General features: G+C 38.3%; 1 protein-coding gene across 2 annotated transcripts in view; it reads right to left on the bottom strand.

Annotated features, from left to right (window-relative positions):
• The window catches only part of SLC9A9 (solute carrier family 9 member A9), a 567,499-nt gene that overhangs the window by 382,412 nt on the left and 161,715 nt on the right, over positions 1-23,372 (bottom strand). For both annotated transcript variants that reach the window (XM_073898938.1, XM_073898942.1), the window contains exon 6: positions 12,971-13,076. In XM_073898938.1, the coding sequence (XP_073755039.1) occupies positions 12,971-13,076 (106 nt within the window). The remainder of the gene's footprint in view (positions 1-12,970; positions 13,077-23,372) is intronic.

Raw genomic sequence — 23,372 nt, 5'->3', positions numbered from 1 at the left:
CCAGAAAGTATGCAGTCTGGCTTTTATGTGTGTGATTTCACTGGCACTCATTCCACTTATCTTTTGAAATGAGAAACTCTTACTGTTAACCCATGAGGAACAAACTAAATGGTGAAAAAATTTCTTCCTTTTCCCTCAGCACTGCCTGTCATTCTGGCAATGAAAAAATAATGATGTATTTGAGGACCTCTGGGTCAGGAAAATTGATAAGAGCTCCCAACTTCTTTCTCATAAACAACCGATATTTTAAGGCTATTAACACAGGAGCTGGGCATTCAAAGACAGTTCATATATCACCCAATAACTGGCGAGGGTGTCAGGCCTTGCATTCAGGCTCTGAAAAATAGGCCCCGAGTTCACGGTCTATAGCTGAACAGCTGCTGCTTCCCAAAGTTTTAATCAGATTCCCTAAGCATTACATGCCCCAGTAAGGCAGAGCCCACATAAAACTTGCAATAAGCCTGCCATGTAAATTCATTATGGAGCCCAAGTAATATAAACAGATTATATTCTTCAGGCCAAGAGAGTACTTTTAATTTAGACCAAAATTATGATTGCATATTGATTTGGTCCCTTGTTCCCTGGAAAAATTTTTTAGGAAAAAATTCAGAGTTGATCACCTGAAATAAAAGGTATTGTCTCAGTTGTTCATAATGAAGTCAGGCTTAAACACATTGGAGAGAAAATATGCCTTAGGACAAAAAAATATTAACCCAGAGTTCCTGAAACTATAAAGTTTTATCTTTTTGTTTAGACGCACTTCCCTCTAGCCCCTTAGGTGAGAGCCAAGGTTTCTTCAGTCACTAAAGGAAGTTTATGACCCCCTCTCCAAAAGTTTAATGTGTAGTGTTTTAGATCATGTTATTAATAGAAGCCAGTTTAACAGCCTTGAAGTCTACCCTCTCATGAGGCTAAAGTCCTAATTGGTTCTTCTCATAGATGGCTTCTCACAGATGGGCCTGATATCTAGTTATGAACTATTCCCTGTCACTAGGCCACTGTCCTGGGAATGTATGCCACTGGTCACAACATAGAGAAGAAGAGGGAATCACTATCAATCCCCCCACCAGGTATTAAAGGACATTAGGATAGAGACCAATGGTATTCAGTATGGTGACAAAAGTACAATGTATCAATCAGTAGAAGGATAGATTAGTCATGGGAGAATTTAGAAGAATCACAGAATCAAACACTGCAAGTGACCATTCCAGCTTTATGTAAAGGGGAGAGAGAAAATTTTAGTTATCTTAACAAACTGTGAGTAGTTTTAAGTTATCCTAAATGTTGGTATGGATTTGGGGGTAGTTGCCAAGCATTTCAAAATTTACAGGTCCATCAGAAAAAAAACACCTTTTGTGTGAAGGATGCAGATAAACAGTTGAGTCATCAATCTATCAGTCACCTGTCCCCATGCTCACCATACAACCCTCTGGATATTATTTGCCTTTATATGCAGGTTTTCCTATAGGAAAGACTGCTTTTATCATATGATCTTTGGGGTACTTGAGATTCCAGTGAGAGTATTTTCCTGTGGTGAATTGCTAAAGTAGATGCTGATCATGATTCTGTTTCCTAAGTAGCTTGACCTTGGAAAGAAAATGAGCTGATCATGCCAGCATTTATATTCTGGTCATTGGGTCAGTCATTTCTTGGTGTTTATTATGTCAGCACCCTGGTGTCCACTTCTGCCTCAGATGTAATTTGCTTAGTACAAGTCGCTTTCGTACTACATGGCTGGTCATCCTGGGCTGAGACTAGAGAACATCACCAAACCTTTCAATGTGGAAAGCTAAAATTTCAAACAGAGGCTAAAATGATTAAGGAACTTCTTATGACTTAGTGACAGAATATAGCAGAAGACAGAAATAACTTTTCAACTTTTTTTCAAAACTGGTTAGTTGCCTAGACTATCAGTTCAAAGTTACTTGTGTACATAAAGGACAATTTTTAAGACATCTACATCTTACAGCATATCAACTGGTATGGCAGAAAATGTCCCCTGCTGTCCACCCATGGAAGTAACTGCTTCCAAGGAATTGGAGAGAACTGAACAGATGACATCCTAGTGTAGATCATAAATCTGACAATGAGAGAACAAGAGGTAAGGAGAATAGAGAGTAAGAGAAACTAGGAAGACAATGGGAAAGATGAAAGACAGCCTGTAGAGAGAATATGATGAGTTCCACAACTGGAAACACTACAGCTACTAAGGCGAGAGCCTAAAATCTCAAAGAAAAATAGAGGGACTCCAGGGCAGATACTTTACCAGCTTCCTAAAATATAGGAATTCTCTGCACAGTTTGAAATTATTGAAGACTATCCAGAATTTCATACTACCTATGAATTGATTTCAACATTTCTAATCCAAATTGAAATCTGTTGTCAGACTCTTTTACACCATTTTGAGAAACATTCTGAAGAACTTGGCTACTTGAGTGAAAATTGGATTATGTGAATAAACATGTCTTTTGCCATCTCCACTTTCTCTACATAACATCATCTCTCCCCCACCATTTAGTGTCCACTGTCTTTGAATATTATAGAGGATAATAGAGTGCTTGGTTCACCTTATTTTACCCTTCTCCACTAATAATCATTATTGTTATTGTCACAGTCATTCCTTATTAAATTTATGATTGTTTCGATTTTTTTGCTCACTATTCCTTGTGTCCTTCTTTCTGAGTTCAGTTTCCTATTTCTATCACCGATTATCCATAAGTGGTAAATTCTGTCTACCTGAACATATCTTATTTCATTCTTACCCTTGAATGATATCTCAGTTGAATTTTGAATTTAGGTTTTTGGTTATTTTCCCTTTATAATTTGTACTTACTATTCCACTGTCCTCTGGTAGCTATTATCATTAGTGAGAAAACTGATGCCATCTAAGTGGTTTTCCACTGTAAGTAATTCATCTTTCCTCTGTTTGCTTTTAAAATTTCCATTTTGTCTTTGATGATCTCATGTTTCACTGCAACATATTTGCGTGTGAATGAGTTTTAATTTATCCAACTCCGGATATAATGCGATGTTTTAATTTCTTCAATTCTGAAAAATTATCATCCATTATCTCATTAAATATTGTCACAAATTGATTCTCCTTAGTGTCTCCTTTTGAAATTCTTATTGATATATTCTGAAATGTTTCATGCTATCCTCCATGTCTCTTAGCCAACTTTTTATATTTTTTAAATCTGTATTGCATTCTGGGTCATTGGCTAACTTTATCTTTTGGGTCACCAGCTGGATCTAATATGACATTTTGGTCATTCAGTTTTTAAAGCCAATACCCACATTTTTCTTTCTGAAAAGTTTTTTGTTTCTTATTTTACTATTCCTTCATATTTTCCTTACTTCTCCATTTATCTCTTCAGTCATTTTTAATATGCCCATTTTATAATTGTTCTCAGATTTTTGTAACTTTTGTTTAGTTCTTTAGGGTCCTTGTTCTTCTGATTTACTTTTTTGTTTATCTCCTGGCTTTTCTTCATGGTGGATTTTTTTCCCTTTGTGGCCTGTAAACTTTTACCATGAACTCATTTTCAGGAAAAATTGTGGGTTTTTTTTCTGTGGGATTTCCATGTGCCTGGGTTAAGAAAGTCTCAGTTCAAAGCAGTTTAGCACATTTGGAAATAAGGAAAGAGAAATGAGGCTGGGGCACGCATTTCAATAGTACTGAAACCTTTTATATTAATTTATTGGCTTCTATTTCCTCTGTCACAACTGCAAGATCAGAGATTTTGATTCAAATTCCACATAGATGGCAAGCTTCCTCACGATTCCTTAAGGCTGTTGAACAGAGTTTATGTGACTGAGGGAGCACCTTGGACTCCAGGCTTTATTCAAAAAGGTTTGACTTCCATGATTTCCACGTGGAAATAAGACTCCAAATCCAAAACCTCTGGGTCTATATCCTACACAAAATCCTATGGCCACTGACGATGGCAGCTTCCCACAGTAAGTGATTTCTTTCTTGTTTCCCACACCTGGGAATTTCCTTTTCTTTCTTCAAAATCAACTCTACAGTTAGAAAGGAATTTTTTTGTCTTTTTAAACAAAGCATTTCTTTCAGTTTATAATGGCATATGGCCTATCTGCTTCATTTTAATCCACCATGTTCTGAATATTTTATTACCATGAAATACCATAGTTACTATTCTGGGATGCCCATATACTTGCCTTCCAGTCACTTTCTTCTAATTATTGATTCCATTCCCCTGGCTACAGAGATGGGGAAATGATTCAGATCTGGCCAATCATCATGTTTAATTCCCTTGTAATACAATGTGATTGGCCTAGGGTCGATCTTCTGATATAAGCAGAGCCAATCCGAATCCTTCTCTGTGTCTGACATGCAAATATTGGGAGTATGAAGTATTACTTTGAGATAGAACAATATAAGCCTGGAGATGTCATTAGCCACCCTCTCCTGCTTGTTAGAATAAGTCATGTATTTATACTAGGAAAGAGTGAGGCTGGCACTAAGAGGAAATTAGAACCAAGAAAGAAAAAGGAAAGAATGGACAATAGAAAAAAAAAATAGACATGTTTGAATCCCTGAGTCCTGGCTTGCCCAGAGTTGCCCCTGCTAAAGAGGCCAATGAATTCTTTTTGCCTAAGCTAATTTGAATTGGGTTTCTGTCACTTACATCTAATACACCAATGAATTAAAGTACAATGGAATTAAGATAAGAAAGCATCAATATGGGTTTCTCTTATTTGTTTATTTCTGGTAGATCAATTTGTCATGCATGCCTTGACATGGAGCAGAGGAAGTTCTAAGTCATGAGGCTGATTTCTGGAGAATCAGTGAGTGATCATCCTATCTAATCCAAGAGACAAGGAACAGAGTCAACAGGATAAGCCAAAGTCACTTCCCAGTACTCTGAACAAGGACATTAAGAGCTAGGGTAGGGAGATGCCGGAGTCAGCCAGGAAACAGGCACCAGGCATCAGGAATAAGAAAAACCAAACAGCACAGGAGCCGGCAGGGGTGTGGGCCTACCCATTCCTGCTAGGTGATGCCACCTGGTGTCCAAAAAATGAAGTCGGCATGGAATTGACTGCCAGGAGAAGTTCTTAAGCAAAAGGGCCTTAACTTTTTTTTTTTTAAATTATATATCACAGCAGTATCTAGACAGGCATCAAAATAAATGGTTTCATGCTGATGATCAGTTTCCAAGGCAAATATCAAAGTGAATTACCTTCAGAAAGATGTGTCAAGATATAAGAAACTTGTTTTTAAGTTAAGCAGATTCGTAAGAAATATACTTTATGGTTGTGATAACAGTTTTGGTTTATTCTCATCAAAAGGAGACACCTTATCACCTCTGTGTTTACAACTATGGGTCAAATGGAGAGGAAGTTGACCTAATGAAGATAATGAACAAGCTTTTCAAATATTCAGAAGAAGCAGTATAAAGAATATTAAACATCCATCCTCTGGAACAGATTTTAATGAGAGGATTAGTAAAATGTCTCTACCTTCATCTGAAAAGGTATACGAACTTGCTCCCTCAGTAATTATTTAAGAACCTTCCAAATAATTAGCTGTGTGTTGTGGGGGATGAAGAAAGGTGGAACTTGCCTTCAAGGAGCTTGCAATCTATTTAGACATGATGGTACCAAGAGAAATAAGGAATTTCTTTAGTGATATATGTTTATAACCAACCCTACGCAACTGCTTTCTGGGATGATTTTTAGAGCAAGGTTTGTGCACATATTAAATTAAATAGCTACAAGCTATTGTTTGCCTATTTTAGTGAGGAGCTGTTGAAGGCAGGGATGGGTGACTGTACCTATCCATCTATATCATCAATGCTCAGCGTAATGTCTGGCAGATATAGATCCTCAGTATATTTTTGTTGAATGAATGGATGATAGATGTCTCGAGTTTCCTTAGTCACATGGCTCTTTGAGTCTCACAGCCATCCCATTAACTTCCATGTTAAATTTTGCTTAAGATGCATGAAATATAAAAAGTGTAGTCTTTCAAAATGTCACTCACTCTAAGTGCCAAGCGTTCACCGGTATCACACTTTAAATGACATTTTCTAGTAAGAACCTCTCAGCAGCATAACAACACTCTTATTTAAAAAAAGAATATTAGTGCTCTATTTCTCCCTCCTTTTTAATGATCTACACTGAATTTCCTTAGAAGTATTTGCTTATAAGGTAACAAAGGCACCTAGTGTGTATTTATTGTCATCCAAGAGCCAGCTGTTTAATAGGGTTCTTATTTTATCTCTAAGAAAATCTGGAGGCATTTGTACATTGTGGAATTATTTCTCAAGTAGGTCTTTCAGTACAATATTGGCAATATTTCTGTTTTGCAGATAAATGGCCGAGAACACTCCAAAGCCTCTTTCTGCTCTTTCATGGGTAGAGAAAATTTTAGACTTAAACCTTTATAGAATCTGTATTTGTTTTATTTCTTTTAAAGATTTACTTATTTATTTTAGGTAGGGGGAGAAAGAGGGACAGAGAGAGAATCTTCAAGCAGACTCCCCGCTGAGTGCAGAGCCTGATGCAGGGCTTGATCTCACAACCCTGAGATATGGCCTGAGCTGAAATCAAGAGTTGGATGCTTAACGGACTGAGTGACCCAGGTGTCCCTAGAATCTGTATTTAAGTGAAGATTTCCTATTATTAAGTATGTTTATGGGGGATTCTTTGGAACAGAGTGGATCAGAAGTAGCTTAATCTATTTCCAATAAATATATATATAAGCCAAAAGTGGAAAATGAAAATCACCTATGATCCCACCTAACACTTTGATTTTATATATAAATTATATTTATAATATGTTATAATTATATGTATATACTCACAGACACACACAAATTTGGCTGTGATTTTTTAACTAAAATAGGTCTTACTGTATATATCATTTTAAAATTTCTTACTTTCTTTAAAACTGTATTGTGAATATCTTTTCACATCAATATATTTTTCTCCCTATGTCATTTTTTAAATGACTGCATAAGGATTACATGATATTAATATGTTATAATTTACTCAACCAACTAGTAACTTATGTACAATTTCTTGCTCAAATCAATGCACTCATCTCCACGGAGAAATTGTTACATAGGCTCTTAGTTACCTCTTAGGATAAATTTCTAGAAATGAAATAGGTGGATCAGAAGACTAACATATTCTAATAATTCTTAACAAATAATGCCAATTGCCTTTGTAAAAGTTCCATTGCTTTTCTCTTTCACCAATAATGTAGAAGGGTTCCCACTTCCTCAAACTCCAGTTTATCTGAAGGATGCTTGTTCTTTCATGAGTTCTGGAGATTTGAAGATTTGCTCATCAAAAAATAATACTTTGTTAGTGGTTTAATTTGTTTTATTTCGTTACTAGTGAAGCTGATCTTATTTAGCAGTATTATTGGCCATTTGTGTTTCTTCTGTTCATTATCTACTTACATCCTATGCCCATTTTTCTATTATGTTTACTTTTTCCTGATTGGTCTTTGATAACAGCAGTAATATCAGCAGCTAATATCTAACTTCTATTGAGTGTTATGAGCCAGGCCCTGTTCTAGGTGTTTTATGTTTGATCTTATCTAATGAGGTGAGGGCTTTTACCAGCTCTATTTTATAAACAAGGCATCTAGGCACAGAGAGGTTAAATAATTTACCTAAAGTAACAAAACTAGTACATTTTGTATATTAAGGAGATTAACAATTCATCATGTACATTATAAAGACCATCAACCTATCAACATGTGTGTTGAAACTGCTTTCATTGGTTTCTCCTTCATCATTTATTTGTGTTGACTCTTGCTTGGTAGGATTGCTGGACTCTATTGCCATCAAATAAATTGGCTTTTCTTTTCTAGTTTCTGCTTTTGATATCTTGATCACCTAAAGAATACTTTAAACAGATATGATTCAAACAAATTCAAACATTCAAACAGGATAAAAGATACAAAATAAAGAGTTAAATTACATTTTCCCCCTTTGTATAAATCAGAGTTCTACAAAGCAAAAGTATCTCCTTTAACCATTTATGTTTTTTGTTCTTCTGATGATTGTCCTATGACTCTAAATAATATGGATATACCTCCATTTCTTGATTTATCAACTCCACATAGTATATATTGATTTATTATTATGAGAGATGTGACATTTTAGTTAACTTATCCCTTCCTTTCCCTCTCCCTTTTTCCAACTAACTCCCATGAGTAATATCAATTTTGGTTGTGAGTGCCTTCATAACTTTCAGTAATATGCTTCAACCTCTATTTCTTGATTTATAAACTTTAGAAAGTATGCCTTAACTAAGTGCTTCATTCTTAGTTGGGGAAATCACATGTGAAAATGGTTATTCTCTATATTCCTTGGATCATAAAATGCCGTATTTATGAAAGAATGCTTCACTAGAAGCAGGTCTATCCTTAGTCATTTTAATGAAAGCAAAGAGATATGTGTAAGTAGAGTGAAAGATATTGATATAAATGGTTATATAAATTATAAGTATATATATCTTTATATAGCATATATTACATAGATTTTGGAGATTATAGAGTCTTTCCAGCTATAATGCTTTATTTATTGTTCAAAATAATTTTGTAATGTATACAAAACAACTGTTCTTACATTTCATAGGTAAGGAAACAAGCACAGAAAATTTATAGTCACATACAGTCATTGTTGTTGTCTTCTAGGTTTGGTTGTGTTTTGTTTCTGTACAGCATCCACTTCTTTTTTGTGGCAATATCACTCTGAGCAATAATCCCACCTTTCCCCAGGCTTAGTTTATATGCTTTCAAGTGAAAATGAGTACAGTCTTAAACTCATGAAGCATGTGACTTAGAGCTGAGTCAATAAATGCAGGACATTTCTCTGGCCACAGTGGGTCTGAAATGGCATTATAATTGATAAAGTGTACTAAGATTTGGACTGGGAATAATGGGACAAAGATGCTTGCTCCATTCTCCTGAAAGAAGGCACAGCCCTCAGAGATACTGGCAGCCAACTGGCACCAACTGACCAGGTGAGGGAGCTAACCCTGAAGAAGTTGAGAAAAAAAAGAGTTCCTGCTCATTTCACTGGGTCCTTTGCTGCCATTTCTACTCCTGCTGTTCAGTCACATCAGCCAACACAAATTCCCTTTTTGCTTACTCCGGTTTGGGTTAGTTTCCTGTCAACTGCGCAGTTAATCTGTAGCAATCCTGACACCAGCTCTTTTTTGACTTGAATCTAGGGCTCTTTGTACTCCACCATACTGCCTCTGAAAGCAATATCTTTGTTCAGGATTCAAAAACACACATCCTTCAAGACCTCTTCAGTATGTCTTTTGCCTCCCTTCATAGCTTATTAAACAATCTTTAGAAATGCAAAACCATCACGTGGAATTCATTCATTTATGAACCAATACACATTCTATGTGTTTGGGCATGGCATTCCCTACATACTTAAAATGACAGTATGGGTCAGAGAAAGACAAGCCAATTTCAAAATTTTTTGTTAAATAAAGTCAATTTTATTTTAAGTTGAACAATTCTGGATCATTTTAAGCCATAGGGACACCATCCACCACCTGCTGCTGTGTATAATAGTTGTCATCAAATTCAATTGTACGTTAGTTGTCTGAAACTCAGAGCACATATAACCTAAGAAACAGTACTATAATTTGCCATTGGCTTCTTAGACTAGCACAGAAAAGCTGACTTAATCTAAAATGTGGCTAAATTACTATATATTTGAATGAAATCCTAGAGCACAGTATTGTCACAATACTAACAATTATAATTTTAAAAATACTAAAACTGAAAAGGATGGTTCTTAAACAGGAATATTTATTTATTTATTTATTTATTTATTTATTTATTTATTTATTTATTTAAAGATTTTATCTTTGTTTGACAGAGAGAGAGAGAGACAGCAAGAGAGGGAACACAAGCAGGGGGAGGGGAAGAAGGAGAGAGAGAAACAGGCTTCGCGCTGAGCAGGGAGCCCAACATGGGGCTCAATCCCAGGATCTTGGGATCATGACCCGAGCTGAAGGCAGACGCTTAATGACTGAGCCACCCAGGAGCCCCATGACACAAGAGTATTTAGTGATGGGAGATGGGAATGTAAATGAAATTGTGTGGCCATTCCAAAGGAGCTCTGGAGGCTGTGCCAAGGACCATAGTGGTTGATGATTTGAGTTCTTTATTAAACTTGATTTCACATCAAAATGCATCACTTTTCTTTTCCATGGTACAAGAAGAGCTCTATCACTACTCTTAAACTTCAAAACTACACAAAGATGGAACTAAGAAGAGGAAAACACAAAAGGGATTTCATTTGTTCTTTTTTTTTGTTAAGATTGATTTATTTTAGAGAGAGAGGAGAGCATGCATGTGCCTGCGTGAGTGTGCGCATAAGTGAGGGGAGGAGCAGAGGGAGAAAATCCACAAGCAGACTCCCCACTGAGCACAGAGCCTAATGTTGGACTCCATTCCTTGATATGAGATCATTTGACCTGAGCCAAAACCAAGAGTCAAATACTTAACCAACTGAGCCACCCTGGCGCCCCTCATTTGTACTTTTAATACGCATTTCAAGCACATAGACTCTGTTCAAAAAGTTACTATCTGGGGCGCCTGGGTGGCTCAGTCGTTAAGCGTCTGCCTTCAGCTCAGGTCATGATCCCAGGGTCCTGGGATCAAGCCCCGCGTCGGGCTCCCTGCTTGGTGGGAAGCCTGCTTCTCCCTCTGCCACTCTCCCTGCTTGTATTCCCTCTCTCACTGTCTCTCTCTCTCTGTCAAATAAATAAATAAAATCTTAAAAAAAAGTTACTATCTAAAAAAAGCCAAATATAAGTGTAAACCCAAGATTGCCCTGCTATGCTGGAAGGGAATTGATGGAGGTTCATGCAGGGCTAGATTAAGGGCTCAGCTTGTGGGCTAGTGGTTCCTGAAGGAGACTGAGGTAAGTGGTGAAAGACCCGATTAGGTAGAAACAAGGTGGGGAGGAGCAAACTCTGTGCGTATAAAAAAAAGGCATGAGTTACCAGGCAGAGAGTTGTGTCAGGGTGCACAGTTTCATGTGAAGGAAGAGGAAAGTGAAGAGACAAATGTTTGAACTTCTGGTCTGAAAGTCATGCAAAACTTTTAAAAAGCACATAAGCAAGTGAGCAAAGAGTACAACATTGTGGAAAATTGCACAGGGTGGAGGATGTGGCCAACCACAGATAGCACTGGTGGACAGAGAGTCCAGATCCAGGATGGTGTAGGTACACAGTCTCAGTAGAGCTAAGGAAGGGGCCAGTGGGGTCCAGGTGCACCAGGTAGAAGAAAGAGCCTGCAGTTTGAATGTGTGGAAGTTTCCATGTCAAGTATTTCTACTTTAGTTTTCCTTTTACTTTAAAGGTGGAACTTTTGCGGGTCACTCTGTGTGACACCTCAATCGCCAAATCTGGGAAACATAAGATTTTGGCTAGAATGGCAAGTGTCTTGTGCCTAGTAAGGAAGAGATCTTGTCATGGTGTGAAACACTTCTTAAGACATGCAATGTGTGGGTAGATGAGCGAAAAGGCACGGCCATAATAACCATGTACTGACCTGAAGAGATAATAAATAGACTGTTTCAAATGCCCCTGGGGCTTTCACACAACCTCATCAATATTCATCCTTGGAGTCTGCATTTTTAGTGGGAAACTAGTGAATGACGGTGCTGAAAGTGGAAAGGCCAAACTCTCCCTTGGTTGTAGTTGCGTGACTCTTTCCCAAGCTCATCTGTGCTTTAGTGGTTTCGTTTTGCTTGGCCTTTTACAACTTGGCAGCCCAAGAAGCAAAAATGAGGGACTCAGCAGATTTGAAAAAATGTTTACTCCAAATGTTCCTTTAGTACTCGTATTTCTTGGACAGAGATTCCTGATGTTCTAATTAATTGTTCTTGGTGTTTTCTTTAAAAGCATCCATTAGCATTTGTGAATCTGCCACGGCTTTTGCTCTCAGTTTCCATTCACCTGATATTTTCCTTTAATGTAGGAAAGGCACCTCTTCGGCCAGGTGAAATATAAGTTTATTTGAAGACCTTGCTTAAAAGTTGCAGAATTCACTGGCAACTTTGGGTGATGGCCTTAAGAAATGTCAGCTGGTAGAAGAGTAGTGCTATTCTACGGTTTCCTACTCTCCTCTGTGAGATCTGTCTTTTAAACATCTTTTGTTACTTCACAGTACATTTTCAAATGCATTTGAAGTGATTAACACTGTGAATTGAGTCCTGTTGTCATATTTAATTGTCAGCTAGCTATTTTTCCTTTGGGGTATTTGACAGTTGCCCAAAATGTTGGTCTTAATCTAAAACCAAGAAGAGACCTCCGACATAGTGAAAGCCACCAAAGTGGCATTTATTAAATATAAAAGGGCACCAGTTCTCATCTCGAAAAGAAAATTCTTCTAGGATCAAGGGAAAATTACGTTAGCACTTAGTTGAAGCTCTATTAGTGTCATATGTCACATGAGGATTTAAAGATATGTGTGTTCCTATAATACATAAAATTTGCATTGAGAAATAAAGGGTAGTCTGACTCTCAGGTTCTATCTCCAATATGTCAAACTTACTATAAATCCAATGGTTAGCATTAGTCCATTATCTGGAAAATGGTTTGCATAAAGGAAAAAATTAAATGATATTGATTTGAAATGAGGGAAGCTCATATGTGCATTTTTGGAACTCTAAGTGAATCAGTTAAATATATGCACCTGAGGAAAAAAAGTTACCCTCTGGGTAGTATCTTGTAATAGGTTGGAAACATGAAACTCATTAATAGTGTTAAAAATTTGGTACTTTGTGAATTATACCCATTATTAGAGATTTTCTATGGTAGCAATTGTTTAAAAAAAAGAAATTGCCACATCTCTATGACATAAGAGAAAAGATACTCTAAAGCCACTGGGAATTACCACCAACTGGAAGCATATTTCACATAGTCAAAAAAACAGAGGCCAAGTTCTGGTACTTACTATGTGAGGACGATGGCCACTGCATCATTCAACACACTCTCCCCAAACAGGAGTGTGTACAGGTTGGGGTCGACGTGCAGTTCATGGAAAATGGCCAGCACTGTCACTAGGAGGAAACACACACAAATATGCAGAGTTAGCTAAAACACAGCCATGGATTTTTCCTTGGTTGTGGTCACCTCTAAAAAGGATTCATTAAATGTTCATCTTCTCGAATCTGTCCTTGGTTTCTACACTGGACCTTCATTTAAAAAAAATCTGATGGGTCACTCCCTTGCTTAGAGATTTCTCTGGGCTTCCCACTGCTTTCAGAGAAAGTTTGAGCTCCTTGGTCCAAGTCTTCTATAGTCCGCACCCTGCTTATCGTCCAGCATCTCCCCCTGTATCCCTTGCTCACCCTTTGCTGCCTGCCTCAAGTCACATTGAACTTGCCATAATTTCTCCAAATCACCCAAATCATGTAATTTTTAAATTTGCGTTTTGGTTCACTTTACCAGAGCAGCAATTTCTTTCCCATCCATGAGCTACCATTCCCCCCAATTCCTTAAATGTATACACACATACCCACACATACAACTTCTTGTTTCCCCCAAGCCCCATTCTTCATTCTTTAAAAACCTCTCAAGTGTCCCCCAGAACCCCAATTCCTCAGCAGAAATCTGGCTCACTGCTTTTTGATCCCTGTACTTGAATGAAATCACAAAACTTATCACAGAAGACACTGGGAGTTCCCCGGAGACAGGGCACATCTTTGCAACACTGGGTACTTGGCAAATGCTCAGTAAGTGTTTGATGCATGAATGACTGAATGAATGAATGCATTAATGAATGAATGTTGTTACATGGCCTACTCCTGTGAAGGGAGAGGTGGTTGGCACCTGACTGGCACCTGATTATACTCATCTATAAAGATGAACCCTATGTTCCTAAAAGCAGGATCGAAGGACTTGTTTCTGGCAGCCTGCTGCTTGGCTACTGTATGCACACATATTGTATGGAGCCTCTGAGCATACATCAGGACAGTAAATAATCACACACTGATTATCTGTGTTCATCAAAACCATTCAGTGTCTTGATACTTGAAACAGTTATGCAAAGTGTGAAAAGCAATCATTAGGAAAATGATCCATTGAGTTGATTGCCAAAGGGGTAAAGAGGATGATTGGGAATGATACTGATGGTAAATTTTTTAAGGCAGAGTGGGCATTTTCATTTCTATCCTTTCCTAGTTCATGGACTGTGAGGTTAGTAACTATGTTGTATAAAAGAATAGTGCTATGGGGAACAAAAGCTGAGTGTGAAGATTTTGTAAGTAGAATCAAGAAGTTTGGTACTTGTTCTGCTGCAGTGGGGAGCCAGGAAAGGATTTTTATCAGAAGAGTGACAATCTGATTTTAGTTTTGGAAATAAAGCACAGGCAGCAGGGCAGAGGACAGAATGGACACGTGGCTAGAGGCTTTCCCAAATGTTCTACCAATAAATTAGCTATACTGAAATAGACAGAATCCTAGATTCAGACTCACAAACTCCTGTATATCCTGCCTCACCCAGCACATCCACCATCTTGGGTTCTGATAGGTCAATGGCCATGGTGCTTTGTACTTCACTTAATTCATTGGTTTTTATCTTCCCTGTGTGTCACTAGCCCTTAGGACAGTGTTACAATATAGCAAGGCTTTAATGAGTGAATATATAAAAGATAATGTCAGAGAGGACACAGCAAAAGAGACTGTATGTCCAAAATATTTGGGATGGAGAATTGATGAGTCTTGGTGTTTGACAGGCAGCAAGGGGTGATTCTGGGTTTCAATCCTAGACAATTAATGGATGGGGCTGCATAAGAGAAATTAGTTTGTGGACAGGGGAATATAGTAAGTGGTTTTGGACATGCTGACTTAAATAGGTGGAATTTCAAATGGAAATTTCAGTAAGAAAGCTGGAAATAAAAGGCTGGAACTATACAGAGTTAAGACAGAAGAAAGAATTTGGGGATTATAAGCATATAGATGAAACAAAGCCACAAGAATGGCCGAGCACTTGGGCAAGGTATATAGACAAGGAGGAGAGTTCATAAGAGATTCTTAGGGACATTTACAGTTAAGGGGTGAGTGGAGAAAAAGAAGCGTGAAAGACACAAGTGGTATATTTGCCAAACCTGACCCTAAGTATGAACAAGTCAGCTGGAAACTATATCCATCATGAATTTCTGTAGATAGATTTTTTATTTACCAAAAATTATCCTAGAGGAAGGAATATTGAACTCAACAACCAGCTTTGGGATAGAAGGGACAACAGAAATAAAATGTTATGCATTGGCATGACAATTAGCCAGATCCCATTTTGCCAGATATAGAATCAATTTCATTATTCTAGCTGAATAGGTCCTTAATGATGATAGGCAAAATGGCAGAGATGTATTCTCTAGTAGTGGGTAGGTGTTCACATTTGCTACAACCCTTACTGTTTGCAGGTAGTGGTAGGAGGGGAAGGCAGCAATCATCTCTGCTAAGTAATCTCTTTCTCCTTCTTGGATAGAGTCAAGACCTTGTATCTCATCAAAACAAAGAGGCTTCAGTTGGGGAGTTTTAATTAACAGCATTTTCCTTTCCCTAGGATTTTGTGGAATAAAAGTAAAGTTATTCTTAAACTACAAAATTCTAACATGGCAGCTTTATTGCTGACTTTCATCTCTGTAGTTATTTGCATTTCTAAGCTCTGAAGATGACTTGCAGCTCATCTGCACTCCCAGAGAGGTTTCCTAGGCTCACAAATAGGGATGAAGAACCTGTGTTTCTTCCCCCTGCCTCCCCAGTTATGGGGTACCCTCTGTGCTGAGAGGGATTCTTCATCTTTCTGGTGAGAACTTTAGGCTTTTGGAGGGAAAGGCTTTTAACTGAATATCTAGTTTTGTTCAAAATTGTTCTGGCATTCCCACAATTCCTTTTGCACAAAGAACTGAACTCTACTTCATAAGCGATATCCCACACAAAAGAGAAAAGCTATTACTTTGCACATTCCTATCTACCCTGTGAATAAATGGAACAGTTTCGAAATAAAGCCAGGCAGTGTAACCTACAAGATGGAATATTTGCTGGGACCACAAATGAATTGAATAGGTGAGTCAGGAAATTAGCAACCCACTCTTACTGCTAAGCTTGGAGCTCTTAAAGAAACTCATCTAATTAGCTCACTGGCAGGGCTCGATCTTACACAGAATGTCCAAGACTCTGTGGCACCTTCCCAGGAGACAATCTCTTGGAACTGAGGTGGACACGCTCACACCAGCTCTGTGCACACCTGGTTGGGTTTGTAAGGACAACCTGGGCCCAAGGCTGGCCAAAAAGCAATGAGACTTCTTGTGAGAGTATGAGGAGAACACACTGGACACCATGTAGATAGGAAGGGATGGAGACACAATCCAATTTCTTAAACCTCTGATTTTAGCAGGGATTTGGTCTTATTTGCCTTTGTCACACTTTAGTTCCACTTATCTCTTTGTGGCAAGTTCTAACACTCCATCTGGGGCTTGGGGTTCCTGTTCTTCCATACACCCTCTCCCTACCTGACTTTTTAGCTAGAGAAAAACCCATTTGGTCTCTCAAATTGGTAGTAAGAGATACAAGCACATATAACCTTATGCTTAAATAGATGAGCACACACAAACACACACAGCTACTCCTGGTGAGAGTACTGGATGATTGAGAAATGTCATTGAATCACTGGAGATTTCTGAGAAAATAAATAATTTCAGCAAACAGCAAGAGGTAGTGGGGGGCATGAATGATGAGGCAGTGGTGTGGATTGCACTTCTAAGAAGCTGGTGATGAGGGATGGAGAGAGAAAAAGTAGTCTATGGGGTATAAAGCCAGGTGAGACTTTTTCTTAGCTTTCTAATTTATAGGAACAGAACAGAATAAGCCAGAGGAAAGAGAGGTTGAAGACAGAGGAAAAAGAAGGGGAACTGGTGGAACAAGGTCGAGAGAAGGCAGAGACCAACTGAAGTGTTGAAATAAAGTTGTCTTCTCAGTAGAGCAAGATCATTTGCTGAGAGCGAGGGGACCAACACATGAATTAGAGGCTAAAGGAGGGGTGAAAATGGCCAGAATATCTGGTGGTGGGGGGGATGATTCAAGTTTTATGAAAAATTATTAAGGTTATATATAAGATAATTCTCATTCTTCAAGAGAAAAGCCCCAACAGTAAAGTAATATGATATTTTGATTAATTTCTTCATCATACCAAGAGTCTTGTCCCCTACAATTTATTATAGCATCAAAACTAATATTTTCTCATCTCAAATATAATAAGCGTAACTGGAGATAATAATACAGATAATGACTGCTGGACCCCATCAATACAACCATGTGCTGATTCTTAAAAGATACTTTCCTTTTTTCTTTTTCTTTTAATGGTAGTATTTTAACTGACCGCTTTTCCAATGCTCTTTCTCTTTCAGTCACTTGTAAGCCTTCTGGGTGATTTAGTGACAGTCTCTTCCCTAGGATCTCCATTAGTAGCTTTCTGACCCATATTTTTTTTAGTGTTTTACAAAGAATCTAAATTTCAAATGACATTTTAATGCAGCAGCTCTCAGTAACCTGGCACAAGATCTGCCTGGGTCCATGGACAACCTCACACAATAGTTCTTACCCCTGTTGTTCTAAGTTATCACTCAGTCTTGTCAAATGCTGGCTTTCCCTGGAGAGTGCTTTCTGTGGTTTTCTGTGCAAATCAGTATGTACGACATTTGTCCCCGACACATGGAGAACCAAATATCTCAGGCTTGTGCAGCAGAATTGTGTCAGGCCTGACAGGTGGAAAACCCTGGAATTCTCATAAGCAAGGTAGCATTTTTCCAGTTCCAAAAGTGAGTATTGTGAAAATGTGTTTTCTTTTTCTCAGAGGGTTGATGGAGGAGGAAATTCTCCTGTAACTTTCCCCACTTTTCTGAAATATTGTACATAGTGAGATTTCAAGAAGAAGCTTCCAAAAAAATTGAAGTATCCTGAATACAGGCTGAAATACTGGAAATTTTTTGAGCCTAAACCTTCTCAGTGGAGACTCGGCAGCAGAATCAGTACACAAATTGGTTTTGCCAGTCAAGCTCTGCTAATCATATCTCAGAAATACAACTAGAAAACCTCAACCTTCTAAAATAGATCAGAGAAACAATACTAGATCTAGAAAGCTAATCACTAGAAGTTACTACATTGAGGTAATTCTAAATGAGAAGTTACACAAAACATCATGAATGATTTAGCCTTAAAACATTATAATTTTATTTTGGCCATCAATATATCATTTTGGTACAGAGTTAGTAGTGGAGAAAATACTATATGCAATAACACTATTACAGTCTTCTTCACCAAGGATCCTTGGGAGAAAGAAGCTCTCATGCCCCAAGCAATGTTTTGAAAGTATCATCTAGGGACCCCTGGGTTTTCTGAGACCTATCCAGGAAGATCCCCAAAGTCAAATCCATTTTCAGAGTAATATGAAAATGCTACTTGTATTTTTCATTCTTAATCTTTCATCTGTGCACAGTGGAATTTTCCAGGGGCTTTATGAGGCAGGATAGTGCAACTGAATGCAGAAGCAGATGTGAGAATCCAGCTGTCTTCTCTTACAACACACATTAAAAAAATGTAAAGCAATGTAACTTTTCTTAGTAAATTTTTTTTGCTTTGGAATTAATTTATTTTTCATAAAAATATGTTATTTAATATGTAAATGGTTTATGGTTGTTATTTTCTTTATTTTTTATTTTTAGAGAGAGAGCAATGTGTTCAGAGGTAGAGAAAGAGAATCTTAAGCAGGCCCCACACGCAGCATGGAGTCCAACATGGGGCTCGATCTCACGACCCTGAGATCATGACCTTAGCCAAGATCAAGAGAGTGGGATGCTTAACCGACTGAGCCACCCAGGTGCCCCTATGATTGTATTTTCAATTAACAAAATATGTTTTAAAATTTTTTAAGTTCTAATATGGTAAATATTGATAGATATAACACACATAAGCAAAAACTCCTTGGGGTCTTTCTCTCATTTTGAAGAGTTGTAAAGGGCTTGTGACAACAAAAAGCTTGAGAAGCACTGTCCTAAGGCATTTGTTGTATGTAATGAATTAACTTATATTCTATGCATTAAGCTAAGCATCATCTTGTAAGGAAATGAAAAGGGAAAAAATAGCCCCTCAAATAATTTTCTGTAGAGCTTAATTCTCTTGTTGGATTCCTGTTGAGTAAGGCTCCCTAGATCTTACTATCTCTTGTCACACAGTAACAAGCTGATTCTTTTGGCATGCACATAGAGGATTTCTATGAACTCTTAAATGAGGAAAATTATTCTTTTCACATTAACTCCACTAGTACACTTCTGGAATCACATTTCTGTCGTTAGTATTTGTACTTATTTAAGTCTTTTTTTTTTTTTTTTTTGGAATGTAAGTGCTTTGTGGACAGAGATTGTTTCTTCAATATGTAGATACATAATCAAAACATTGACAATCACACATCTTTTCCTTGACTTCAAACATGGCTGAATGGTGTTCCAGAATAATTTACTTTCTCTTGTGCTTAAAAACCAAAAGTAAGGTCCTTAGAAGTCACTAAGAATATAAAAAGGTCATCTGAAGATCATGACGTTTGGCATTGAGAAGAGAAAAATAAATAAAATATATGAAGATTGAAAAGAGAGAAACCTGAGAATAAATCTGGTGTTGGGGGATGTTTTCCAGATTTTGTGTTTGGGAATTTATAGACTGAAATCTGCTAGCACTTTATCTAGTACTTTAAAATTTTTCCCAAAAGTACCTACAACAGGAATATTCTAAATTTAACATTAGCACAGAACATAAACATTTAACGAAGACCCAATTTTCTCACCAATGGTGTTTAATGAGCCATGGTGCAGTTTAATGGGGGGATCTTTGCAGTATGCCCAACATCTGAGTGAGGATGACTCTCCCTGTTGTGCAAGGATTCTCTGATCAAGATTATGACCTAAGCATTTTTCCATTTTAAAAATGAATATGGTAGACAAGGGTTTGCCTACAAATCATGAAATAAATTCAGAGAAAAGATCAGTGGAGTCATAAAGCAGCCAAAATTTGGATGAGTCCCAAGAAATCAACACTTAGGGGTAAAGATATCACTGTGACCCTTTAAAATGTAACAATTGTAAGGAAAGAGATAATTGTGTTAGTCATGACCACAGTACACATCAAATAAGTGGGCCTCACAAACAAATTTTTCTCTTGCTACAAAAATATATGAAGCAAATAGTGTCATATACTATAATTTCTCAACTTGTGGATCAAAACCCTGAGGGACAAAACAGGAAGGTTTCAAAGTAAAGGGTGAATAGTCCTGTTTTCTAAGCAGATTAGCAAAACTGCTAAGAGTGAACAAAAGTAATATTAAGAAGAGTCTACACTGAGCATGTGAGAGAGAAAGGGGGAAAAAAAGACATGAGGAGAGAAATCATATCATGAATCCATTCATTCCCATCATCACTCTGTGTGGTAGGCTGAATAATGTCCCCCAAAGATGTCTATACACTAATGTCTGGAAGCCATGCATATATTACCTTTATAGCAAAAGAGACTGTGCAGATGTAACTAAGTTTACCTTAAAACAGGTAGATTATGTTGGATTATATGGGTGGCTCCAACGAAGTCACATTAGACTTTAAATGCAGAGAAACTTCTTTGCCTGGAGTCAGAGAGATGCAACTGAAGAGAAGAAAAGAGACTCAAAAAAAAAAAAAAAAAAAAAAGGAATGCCAGGAAGATTTCATGTGTGAGAAAGATACCATACGCTTGCTGACTCTGAGATGCAGGAGATCACCTGCAAGGGCTGAAGACAGACCTCTAGGAGGCCAGAGTGTCCACAGCTTTCTGTCAGCAAGGAAAAGGACCCCCCATTCCACAACTGCAAGGAACAGATTCTGCTAGTCATCTGAATGAGCCTGGAAGTGGATTCTTCCTACAGCTTTCCCTTAAGAGCCCAGCCAATCAACACTTTTGATTTTGGCCTTGTGAGATCCAGAGTAGAGAACCCAGTTGAATCAACCTGGACTACTGACCTATAGAAGTATAAGATAATAAATCTGCATTATCTTAAGCTGTTTGTGGTCATTTGTTATAGCATCCCTAGCAAACCAGTACACTCTGCTCCCCTCTCACAGAAGGAACTACAAAATGATGGGCAGGTTAAACCCCCAGGCATTTGACTTTTTTTCCCCCCAATACCTTTATTTATTTTTAAGATTTATTTATTTGAGAGAGCGAGAGTACATGCGAGGGGAGAGGGTCAGAGGGAGAAGCAGACTCCCCGCTGAGCAGGGAGCACGATGCAGGACTCGATCCCAGGACTCCGGGATCATGACCTGAGCCGAAGGCAGTTGCTTAATCAACTGAGCCACCCAGGTGCCCGGCATTTGACATTTTAATACATGAGTTACCGAGTAGGGATGTGGCCAGAACAACCTCTCATAAGCCACAGTCCTCCCTGCCCCTACCCAACCACTGGTAGAAGAGAAGTCACTAAGGAATGTCTGGGTGGCTCAGTGGGTTAAGCATCTGCCTGCCGCTCTCCCTGCTTGTGCTCTCTCTCTCTCTCTGACAAATAATAAATTTTTAAAAAATCACTCATTTACCCAGAATGTATTCTTTTATAGCTCATCAAATCACTTTATTTTCCAGTGTTTATCCTATCTGGGGTACACTGTTGAGCATGGTCAGCATTAAGAATTGGTGCTGAGATAGGAATAACAAAGACTAAACCAGGATGGAGGGTCAGCACAACTGGGCAAACCAAGTCTGAGGAGAGCAAGCCAAAAGTAATAAAGCAGCTTTTAAGCAAGCAATGGCCATTTTTATTTTTTTTCTTTAAACCTTTTCTTCGGTATTTTATAAATTTACTATAATAAGCATGGATTCCTTGTAGAATCAGAAAGGAAAAAAGCCATTTTAAAATTGGCAAAACTTAATGAGGAGATAAAGCATGGAACTCGGAGTCTCTTCCCACAGCTCAGGAGGCAACACATGAGGACCCCTCCCCTCCTCACTCCTTCTCAGGACTTCCTCCCTGGGCTTCCAGACTGCAAGCCCTCTAGTATAGGGCACTGTAGACCTTTGCAAGGTCTCTGTACGTGCTCTCTTTTTTACACTGGAGAGCCTAGCCTCTCTTTGCTTCCCTTCAGCCCCTCCAGCCTCTCTTTCTCACTCTCTCTTCTGTAAACCCATCACTTTAATACAAATGCTGCCCAGGAATACCTCCTCAGTTCCCTTCTCATTCTACCAACGTGTCCTGGGCAATCTCATCTGCACCCAGCCATCTTAATTTCCAGTCCATTCCTTTCTCTCTGTCAACTACAGACTCCCATATCCAGCCATTGCCCAGACAACTCCACCCGGAGTTCTTTCACTGGGACAAATACTTATTAAGCACCAACTCTGTGCCTGATGCTGAGTGTGGGTGTTCCCCACCCCCTAGCCAGCCCCAGTCAATCTGCTGCTCTTACTCTTGAATTACTCAGAAATGGCATTATCACCAACCAAGAAGCTCTTCGTTTGTGTTAAAAAATGTTGTGATTTATCTTACTTGCAGTGGGAAGATCTCTGGACTTTAGAGGATATGATATCAAGAGGCAGGCCACACTTTGCAGTTCAGTAGTTTACAAGGTCAGTCAAGGAAAGAAAAAGAAAACAGTTCCAGAGGTGCTATATTATATCAGATACTGCAGCATGAACTAGCTTTGTCATATCTGAAATTTTAGCCCTCTGTGGTAATCCTTTCTGGACTGGAAAATAATATAAGAATGCAGAAGTCTGACTGTAGATAAATGCATTTTCTTATGTGAAAGCAGCATTAAAAAAACAAAACAAAACAACCCCCCCAAAAATAGCTTGCAAGCATTTTAACTTTTTTATGAATTGCTTCTCTTGATAAAAAGTTGGTCATCACTGGTTATCAGTTGTTCATCTATATATTCCCCAATGCCTTTTATAGTTTCTGGCAAGCAGTAGACAATTGATTCTGTTGATTAAATGAGTGAATGAATGAATGACTCCTGAAGGTCATGCACCATGTAACTAACCCCTTGAGGGGCAGACCAGCTCCTGCCTGTCTGGTATTCTCCCACTGTGATCACTCACTTCTTTGCTCACTCACTGACCTGGCAGAACTTGTTTTAAAAAGCTGTCTCCATTTCAGTTCAAAATAATAAATTGAACAACACAAAGCTTTTTATCTGTAGTACCCAGGTAAAAGGTCAGTCTCCGTCCTTTCTTGGCTATGTTCTAGGAAGGAAGCCACTTTGCAAGGAATTCTAAAGCAAGGGGCCACTGAGAGGCTGTGTAGGGCAAGAGGACCCAATCCCAATCAGCTACTAGTGGGT

This window comes from Callorhinus ursinus, unplaced genomic scaffold (genome assembly GCF_003265705.2).
Source record: "Callorhinus ursinus isolate GAN/ISIS: 27379988/994484 unplaced genomic scaffold, GSC_fseal_2.0 scaffold1, whole genome shotgun sequence".
NCBI lineage: Eukaryota > Metazoa > Chordata > Mammalia > Carnivora > Otariidae > Callorhinus > Callorhinus ursinus.
Note: the sequence above shows the minus strand (reverse complement) of the source record. Positions and strands in the feature narration are given on the sequence as shown.